Source organism: Acartia tonsa, chromosome 6, assembly GCF_053477335.1.
Source record: "Acartia tonsa isolate MP-2025a chromosome 6, ASM5347733v1, whole genome shotgun sequence".
Taxonomy (NCBI): domain Eukaryota; kingdom Metazoa; phylum Arthropoda; class Copepoda; order Calanoida; family Acartiidae; genus Acartia; species Acartia tonsa.
In genome coordinates, this window is record NC_137265.1 from 10,381,489 (window position 1) to 10,392,197 (window position 10,709).

Here is a 10,709-nt window from a genome sequence, read left to right on the forward strand (position 1 = left end):
AAAACAACAGTAATTAAGAAACAAATAAGTGTTTATTCAACTTCTGACAAAAAATTAGCGAAAGATTTGGTAAAGCTTTGTTAATACTAATGGTCTTTTTTTGTTTGTTCTTGTCTTTGTACAATACTTTTCTTGTTTATTTTTAAGTCTCTTATAAAGATTGTAGCTCCTCTGTGAAAGCCAGAGAGTGTAGACTCGCTATTTCTGCCGCCTTTGTCATCTGAATAAAGAATTTTTAAAAGCAAAACTTTAATACATGTAAGGTTTGTTCGTCCGTCTGTGGGACAGCCGTTTCATTTAATATAGGAATGTTTGAACTTTCTATTTCAAACTTGGCATGATGATTCCTGTAACGGTCTTTAAATACATTTTATTTAATAAATCTTAACTACATGCTTTCTTACTTTTCTCATAAAATTTGTGTTTATAGTAATAGAACAGCACAACGAATGTATAATAAAAAAATAGATATTGCTAAAAACGACTATTTAAAAAATAAAACATAAAAATATATCTTACCGTTCCATCAATAGATTTTATTTCCATGTTCTTTTGATTTAGTTTTGCCAGTAGGCTTCTTTTCTTTGGCCTAAAAGATAAGGGTTTGTAAGAAAAATCAAAGGTAGTAGGCCGACGTCTTTTTGCGGCTTTATAAAAAAAAACAGGCGTATGGTGAATAAGGAAAATGGTGGAAAATTCTATTTTTTCTTTAAATAAGTCAAATTTTAAACTTTTTGAAAATTCGAAATTCCATGTAGAATATAGTTTTAGGCTTCTAATGAGTATTTAAAATTATTTGCATTTATAACACCGCTGATTTTATAAATTAGGGAATGTCATTTGAGATACGGAGAGTGTCATTTGTGACGACACTAAAATAAGTCTAAATCTATCTCATTTTAGGGGTTCCTTTCCCACTTATCCTCTCATCCTTCCTTTTTAGACGTATTTCTATGGGTCACTCGTGACACTTTCCTTGTCTCCATATCATTTAGTTTAACGGTTGTCTGTCCTTACGGCTTTTATTTTTATTGAAAATTAAGCAATTTGATTTTTAAAATATATGCTTAAATTAAATATAAAATGTTAGGTTAATTTTTTTAGCTTTTCACCTACCTGTGTATAGGTTCAAGTTCTAGTTTTCCATTCCCAACAATATGTCCATTCTGATGCAGCTCCGTTACTCTAAAATATTTCATTCTTGTTATTTGGTAAAATAAAAACAATTATTAATTCTATAGTAATATTCGGGTATAGTATCTTACCTTTTCTTCGTGTTTTCACAGTAGCTTTTCTCCTATTTCACGTCCCTGCGGAGGGCTGTAACCCTGCGGGGACAATTGCCTAACTAACCTAACCTAAAATAACCTATCAAAAACCATTTTGACGAATCGCCCCTAAAGGGGCGTTGCCACGAAAGGGACTATACCCTAATATTCTACTTGAATTGTTTTGAAATATTTGACTGGAGTTTGTCCTTTTCCACTTTCTTTTAAACTATCCATGGAATTTGGAAGTGTCTCTCAATTTTTTACACACAGACAGATGAACATCCAAGTACTTTAATTATAGATATAAGGATGGTAATAAATGATGTACCTTAATTCTTGATGTAGAGCTAAATGATGACCATTTTCAGAAATCTAAACAAAATCCTTTTTAGTCTTTACACAATTAGTGGCGTCAACAGGGTTTTGCTGGGAGAAGGTCAACTTTGATTGGACGAAAAGGAAGGAAATGAGGGTAGGCTTTCCTAATTTCAATATCAAGGGGGGTTGTTGACTCTCCTCTACAATCCCTATATTCGCATGCTAAGGATAACATTTTTTTGCATTTTTGACTTTATGATGTCATTTGTTGAAATAGAAATTTATGGAAGGAGAGGACAACGGGGCTTGAAAAAACCCTCATTCTATTATTCCCTCTTGAAATAAGATAATTGGTGTTGAATTAATAATCATGTATATTTTTTGTACTTTTTGACCACCCTAGAGTCACCACCTGTGAAGCAGAACCGTTGGCGTGATGTACAGTCTTGGCAGAACCGTTACAGGAAGCTTTAGCTGACCCGTTGGCTCCAGGGTGGCCGCCATTTGTCAGCTGATTGTGAACAGAGTTGCCACCATTACTCAAATGATCGCCTACATAATTATGATATTACATACTAAAATATATCAGTATATTTGTAAAAGCAAAGGTTTTCTATAGTTACAAAGTTTTTTTATAGTCGGTCCATCGGTCTGTCCGTAACTGTTAGCCCTTTTAGTTTATTATCAATTTCTAACTTTGCATGCTGATTACTATAACAGGTAAGATTTAGAAAGCGTAGCAACTCTATAATCTTTGCCAGAAAGTCTGTATGTCCAATTAAAACATGCAGATTTTTTACTATTTTGACAAAAACTTTTTGTATGATTTAAGTATTTACGCAAATTTGCAAAAAAAATATATTAAATTTAGTTTAGACTAATAAATTTATTGTATACATGTACAAGTTCTGACAAGTGTTACTGTTTGTTTGCCATAAAGTCGGATTTTAGAGCTTCGTTGTTCTATTTTATCTTTCTATAAATATTTTTAAAATTTAAACTTAATGATATATTACCTGTTTTATTTGCTGATTGTGGATTGCCGCCATTTTGTCCAGTCCATCGGTAGCTCAGCTGTTCTACAGGTACAAATCCAGGTGGCATCATTTCATCATCTTAAACAAATAAAAGATTAGTTCAATCTGATTATTAGAACAATGATATAGGGTAGATGTAGGCTCCTAGTAGTAGGTATAAGATGATATTAAAAAAATTATCCTTTCTGTAGATTATAATTGGTGGTGGAATGGAAATGTTTGGACACTCCTCCTTTGTATAAAATTAAATTCTCAGTTTTTCAGTTAATCAATGAGAGAGCATGTTCAAAAAACTTTGGGGACCAATTTCCACTCCCCCCAAAGATATTTACCTAAATCAACATCATTGGTCCGCCCTTCTGTTTCTGCCACCATCTCCTCATTTTTCCGCCTCTCCTCAATCCTTTTCCTCGCCTCTGCCCTTCTTTCCGCCTCTCTTTGTGTTTCCTCAGCTGTGTCTCGCCTCACTCGCCCCTCCAGGTCAACATAGTTGGCGATAACTAAAATTAAAGATTATTGTATCCATAAGTTGTACAACCATAATAAGCTAAAGAACAAAAAACAATTATGCACTGATAATACACTACCGGCTATGCCCCTAAGAGGTCTCAAGAGCACTTTAGTTGGGGAGGGGGGAGGTTGAAGTTACTCTCCTCAAAATTATTTATAAATCTTCCATTGACCCATAAAAAGCATTACTGTGAAGGAAAACCATATCAGGCAACTGGTTATATAAATCTTAAGCTACAGACATGTTACTTTTATATTAGGATAAAAATGTAAGCTTCAATTATATTGCTTTCGAAAATTGAAGACTATTTACCTGATTTGACCAGCCATTTATAACCATCCCGTAGCCCTTGGTCCTTCGTTGCAGTACTTGCTTCAACTCTAAATATTTATTTTTTGCAACATATTTATAAAGAACTGCATTTTACATTAAAATAATATTTCAAAATTTTATTTAACTTTAATGTATGGCTTGAAGATTCAATTTATATGCAATAGATAGATCATAGATATACTTCAAAAGTTTTAGGATCTTTTTTGTACAAAAATATTTTTTTTTTTACAGAAATTTGATGTTTGCTTGAGCAAAACAGACTGACCGACGTAACAAATTTGATGTAGAGGTGATATTCATTGAAAAACAGATTGTTCTTAAAATATTTCAGATTTGTATCTCTAATAGCAGCCGAATCAATTGGCTTAACTAAATATAAATTGGTATTCTCCAATTAAGTAAGCGATAAATTGGATGCTAAATAGTATAGATAATTTTTAAAAAAACATCTTTTTACCTTGATTCATAGAGTACAATCACTACTAATACATATACAGGGTGGGGCAAATAAGACCGGACAAACTTTAAACGGCCATAGCGCCAAAACTACTTAACCAATCAGGACGTTTGACCACACTATAAAAAGCTTAGGTAATGACCTTTTAGCACAAAAAAGATTTGGGACGAAGATAGACGTGTACACCGAGATGGCCGCGCAAATGTTCAACAAGGCAGATTTCAAATGCGCCGGTGGTTAATGCGCAAAATCACATAACGTAGGGTCCGATAGGGAAGGAGTTGGAATCTTGACCCCAAATTTTGTGGGTGTCTTAGGCTCACTGAGACACACATTTTGCCGTGTTTAAATCCATTTTAGCTCAATCCTAGCTGAAATGAGATCGATTTTTCAAGATTTTGAGCCTTAAGAAATCACAAACACTAGGGCCCGACAGGGAAGGAGTTAGAAATTTGACCCAAAATTTTTTGCGTGTCTTAAGCTCATCGAAACACGCATTTTGAGTACTTAAAGTCCACTGTAGCTAAATCCTAGCCCAAATGAGAGCAAAAACATGGATTTTGTCAATTTGGCGGTTACTCATGTTCCCAAGGAAATGTGGCCTCCCAGCAGCCCGATCTTAATTCAATGGACTTTTGGGCATAGGGCTACTTTGAAGCATGCACCAATATACGTGCCCATACCACAAAGACCTCCCTCATTGCCACTATCAAAGAGAACTACGCCAGCTTTGACAGGTACATTTTGACCTGGACCTGCCGGCGGTTGAGGAGGCCGATAGAGGCGGTGATTGAGGCTGGCGGCGATTTTGTTGAATTATCTACTAGTCATATACCTATTTTGCTTGCCAGTTTTTAAAATTCAATAAAATCTTTAAAATTGACGATTTTATGTTTATTTGTTTAGAAGTTAGAATTTGTCCGGTCTTATTTGCCCCACCCTGTACATATTCCTTGGAAAATTGTAATTAACTTGATTTATGCTACAAATAGACAAATAGAAAGACATCTAACCTAAACCTTTTATTTTTAATACGGCGCGCTGGTACTATCAAATGCTTTTTTTGTTTACCTTGTGGGACATTTGGCAGCGTTAACTAAAGTTTCAACATTCAAATCTGACACCAATTCCATCTCATCCTATTTGAATAAGAAATATAGTTAAATTGGTAAAAATATCTTACAATGTGATTGCTCCCGTTTTGACAATTTTTAGATTAGAGGAATGTCATGGTCTATAAACAAATTTAACAGCTGTTATTCCTAGTAAGGGGGGGGGGAGAGGGAGATCCAACAATAACATAAGGCTAAAAAAGGAAAGCCACTGTATAAAAGCTGACCTTTGCTATATCAATATCAGACATGTTGCAGAGTAGAAGGATTGGTTTACCCTTCAGCCCCCCCCCCCCTCTAACAAGTATCTGTGGACGCCACTGAATGAAAGCTAACCTTTGCTATATCAATATCAGACTTGTTACAGAGTAGAAGAATTGGTTTACCCTTCACCCCCCCCCCCCCATAACAAGTATCTGTTCACGCCACTGAATAAAAGTTCACCTTTGCTATATCAATATCAGACTTGTTGCAGAGTAGAAGAATTGCTTTACCTTAACCCCCCCCCCCCCCCCCCCAATATCTGTGCATACCACTGAATAAAAGCTAACCTTTGCTATATCAATATCAGACTTGTTGCAGAGTAGAAGAATTGCTTTACCTTAACCCCCCCCCCCCCCCCCAATATCTGTGCATACCACTGAATAAAAGCTAACCTTTGCTATATCAATATCAGACTTGTTGCAGAGTAGAAGAATTGCTTTACCTTAACCCCCCCCCCCCCCCCCCAATATCTGTGCATACCACTGAATAAAAGCTAACCTTTGCTATATCAATATCAGACTTGTTACAGAGGAGAAGGATTGCTTTACCTTCACTCACCCCCCCGCCCCCCCAAATATTTGTGCACACCACTGAATAAAATCTAACCTTTGCTATATCAATATCAGACTTGTAACAGATTAGAAGGATTGGTTTACCCTTCACCCCCCCCCCCCTAACAAGTACCTGTGCACACCACTGAATAAAAGCTAACCTTTGCTATATCAATATCAGACTTGTTACAGAGTAGGAGGATTAGTTTACCCTTCACCCCCCCCCCCCTAACTAATATCTGTGCACACCACTGAATAAAAGCTAACCTTTACTATATCAATATCAGACTTGTTGCAGAGTAGAAGGATGGGTTTACCTCCCCCCCCCCCCTCCAATAACTGTGGACGCCACTGAATGAAAGCTAACCTTTGCTATATCAATATCAGACTTGTTGCAGAGGAGAAGGATTGGTTTACCCTTCACCCCCCCCCCCCCCCGCCCCCCAAAATATCTGTGCACATCAATGAATAAAAGCTAACCTTTGCTATGTCAATATCAGACTTGTTACAGAGTAGAAGGATTGGTTGTTTACTCTTCACCCCCCCCCCCCTAACTAATATCTGTGCACACCACTGAATAAAAGCTAACCTTTGCTATATCAATATCAGACTTGTTACATAGTAGAAGGATTGGTTTACTTTCACCCTCTCCCCTAACAAGTATCTGTGTACACCACTGAATGAAAGCTAACCTTTGCTATATCAATATCAGACTTGTTACAGAGGAGAAGGATTGGTTTACCCTTCACCCCTCCCCTCCCCAAATATCTGTGCACGCCACTAAATGAAAGCTAACCTTTGCTATATCAATATCAGACTTGTTACAGAGGAGAAGGATTGGTTTACCCTTCACTTGATCATTCTCTAACATCTCACTAGATATATCATTTTTATTATATCACACTTGAAGTAGGTTCCAAATGAGTGATAAATATTAAGTAAAAGGATTGTGTTTCCTTTATATTTTTCCTTTTTTTGGCTGCATAGAAAACCTTATTTTTATCAGAATGAAAACACTCGAACGTGGAAAAGTTTTTAAGTAGAAAATTTATTTACCTTAAAAATACTTATTAAAAGCGAAGCTTTTCCATAATTAGGGTCGGTCCGTCCGTCCGTCCGTCCGTCCGTCCGTAACGGATAGCTTTTTCCGTTAATTTAGGTATGTTAGAATTGTCCTATCGATTTCAAATTTTGCATGGTGATTCCTTTAGTAGTTAGGTACGATTTAGAAAGCGTAGCAACTCTATAATCATTACCAAAATGTCTGTACGTCTATTTTAAACATGTTGATTTTTTACTTTTTTAACAACAAATTTTTATGTGATCAAATCATCGGATTGATCTGATTTTTGGTATATTGATTCCTGGGACAACAAAGTATAATGTAATAAGCGAAGCAACTCTATAATCAAGTTCTAAAAATGTACGTATGTCCATAAAAATTATCCTGTATCAAGCAGTTTTACAACAAATTTACTTACAATTTTGCTTTGAATCTTTTGTTTGTCCTATCGTTTCAGTGCTTCGCTTTTATGGATGTTGTCATCCTTGTTTTTAAAAGCGAAGCTTTTCTATAATTAGGATCGGTTCGTCCGTCCGTAACGGATAGCTTAATTTAGGCACGTTAGAATTATCCTATCGATTACCAAATTTTGCATGGTGATTCCTTTAGTAATTAGGTACGATTTAGAAAGCGTAGCAACTCTATAATCATTACCAAAATGTCGGTACGTCCATTTTAAACATGTTGATTTTTTTACTTTTTTCACAACAAATTTTTATGTGATCTAATCACCCGATTTATCTAATTTTTGGTTGTTGATTTCTGGGACAACACAGTATAATGTTATAAGCGACGCAACTCTATAAACAAGTCCTAAAAATGTAAGTATGTCCATAAACATTATCCTGTTTTTAAATAAATTTGCTTACAATTTTGCTTCGACTCTTATACATTTTTATTCTTATTATTAAGTTCTGTCACTATAAAAGTGTTAATGTCCGTTTGTCCTACCGTTTCAGTGCTTATCTTTTATGGATGTTGTCATCCTTGTTTTAATATTACTTATTATTTGATTGATAAAGAAACAATAGTATTGTATTTCGGACAGTACTAAAGTGTTTGATATTTTGAACAAATAATAAAATAAAATGTTATTCAGTTTAGGGAATCAAGCTTTCATAGGTATAATTTTCAAAAATTAAGATAAACAATGAACAGTGTTACCTAACTTTATGTGATGGACAGACATTCTTGCTATAGAGTAGCTGCAGTAATAAAAAAAGCTAATACCTTAATACTGATTTACATTCTTCTAGTCTTTGATGAGCTGAGCTATCAACCACAAAGATAAATCCATGAACCTTAAAATAATACAGTAAAGCATAATACAAGGCATTGTTAGTGCAGCATGCGCAATTGTCACCATTAATGCACGTGATGATTGGGAAACAGCGTATAAAGCCAAATAAAAATGAGGTCACACAATACAAATGACTAATGATAAGCCAGTAACATTTTACCATTAGTCAATTGCAATGTATATTGGCCTATCATTGGTCATTTGTATTGTATGACGTAATTTTTTATTAGACACTATATCCTATTTCGATGATTGCAACATACATATATGTTAAGATTTATATGAAAACTATTCTGAAAAATTTTAAAACTTTAAATAAATTTGAAAGATATAATTTTCTTATATAATGTAAATTAATTGGACATTAAAAAGATTATTTTGACGGAATTTCAGACATACAAATATAGATATTTATAGAGCAGCTGTGCTACTAAAATACAAATATTACCTCATGATAATATTTTGGCCAAATGCCTCTAAAATTTCTGCTTCCACCCAAATCATAAATAGTTATCTGATATCCCTTAAAATTTTACAATTATGTTAAACTGATTTTTGAAATCTAAGGGATGTGAACCATACCGCGACGTATAAAAATTTATTTTTGTTTCTTTGTTGATGGGAGGGGGCGGGATGGTTAGATTTGTAATGTTTTACAAATATTTATATAATTTTTTTTTTTTTTTGGTGGGGGGGCTTTTACATTCCCAGGCTTCTCAAACAATCACATGCAAACAAGAAAAAAGCAAAAAGTGGGTCAAAATGTTAGAAGGTAGAATAGTAAAAAAATTGTTAAAAACTTCTGAAATTTACCTTATATTTGTGATCAACCTTGGAGAAGCCTACTGTTGGAGCTACGTTGTCTACAATAAATATATTTTAAAATTTTCTCTTTTTAAAATGAATATGACTGCAATCTTTTGGGAGGTTATGGGTTAAAGTAAAAGAATGCCTACGCCCATGAACAGGCCTAAACATGAATAATTACAATACTATGATACAATTAACCATTCAGAATGTATCAAAAGGTTTGTTGTCTGTAAATTTATGATTAATTTGAATAATATCTAAAATGGGAGTATAAAATCTATCAAAATTAAACAATATACTAGTTGCTGCACACAATAAAAGTCTTGTTTGGGATGGGTGATTTTTAATATAGCCGATGTCGAGATCATTTGTGCAAACACACTGACAGTCAGACATCCTACTTTTTCATGTTTGCATAGACATACCTAGAGTTTCTCTGACGATAGATTTAGCTGTACATGTTTTCCCTGCATTGTCCAAACCAACCATCAACAGCTGAATTCTCCTAAATAAACATTATTTTTCAGGGATCTTAAGGGATAAGACAATAAACGATGAATTGATGTACAATCCAAATTATGTTAAACAATATTACCACATCAGTAGATTAAAGTCACTGGTGGAAAATTGTACAATCTGCAAGTCCCCAAAGTTTTAAAGCCGACGAATGAGACAGTGTGTTTGGAAAACTTTGGGGACCTGTAGGTATAATTTACAGTCCATTGATTCCTCCCTCGCTCAAAAAGTATTGTTTTCTGATTATTTTTCTTTTTTACCATCTCTTTATCCAAACTATCTCTCAGTAATCTTGCATTAACTGACAGACTAACCGACATTTAAGATTTTTAGAATATCTTCACAAAACAAATTACCTATTAATAACTCCAACTTTTCCTTTGAAACAAGTATTTCCCATATTTTACAAATTTTGTAATCATTTCATTATATTTCAACTTTGAAATTATTTCTTTTCTTTCATTTTCAAATTTATCACAGTAATATTTTTGCTATCTAAAATTAAATATTCATAAAAGCAATGCACAATAAATCAGATAGTTGGTCAAACAGACATTCCGTTAATTTTAGACCAAGATGAGCTTATGACACACATTTTAAGATTGAATTATAGAGACGCTTCGTTTGTAACAATAATCCTATATGTCCAAGGAATATTTTAAAAAATTATTTGAGTAAAACAATTTCAGCAAGAAAATGAAATCAAATGTTTATAAAGTTGCGACGCTTTTTCGATCGTTCAAACTGTTACAGGAATCATCAGACCAAGTTGGAAATAGGACAATTCTGACATACCAAAATCTAACTATACGTTACGTTCGGACGTACATACCATAGACGTCCAAGGGGGGGGGGGGGAGGGTAAAATGGTGATTACCCCCCCCCCCAAATAAAAATATGCCTCTATGAAATAAAGATTACACCCCCCCCCCAAAAAATTTTTATTTTCAAAATTTTACCTCCCCCCCCCCAAATAAAAAAGCTTGGACGCCCCTGGTACAGACCCTTAATTTAAACTGTAAAGCTTTATTTAAAAGACTAAAATTAATGAAAACAAGGACAGTTAACTCCAAGCCAATCAATAACAGTATAATACGGATATAAATATCAAATCTATAGATCAACCGTTAGTCAGTATAAAGTTAAAAGAAACGTCAGGTAAACTT

The 10,709-nt window shown here is 34.3% G+C and overlaps 1 protein-coding gene across 1 annotated transcript; it reads right to left on the reverse strand.

The window, feature by feature from the left end:
* Positions 1–52: 52 nt before the first annotated feature.
* On the reverse strand, positions 53–10,034 carry LOC145323260 (uncharacterized). Its single transcript, XM_080165697.1, has 15 exons — positions 9,900–10,034; positions 9,453–9,532; positions 9,031–9,080; positions 8,666–8,740; positions 8,148–8,218; positions 6,651–6,729; positions 4,999–5,066; positions 3,450–3,517; positions 2,959–3,126; positions 2,606–2,704; positions 2,002–2,141; positions 1,600–1,643; positions 1,117–1,185; positions 520–589; positions 53–220 (listed from the first exon to the last, which is right to left on the reverse strand). The coding sequence occupies exons 1-15, from the start codon at positions 9,941–9,943 to the stop codon at positions 152–154; spliced, it is 1,194 nt and encodes a 397-aa protein (XP_080021823.1). The 5' UTR covers positions 9,944–10,034; the 3' UTR covers positions 53–151.
* Positions 10,035–10,709: the final 675 nt, after the last annotated feature.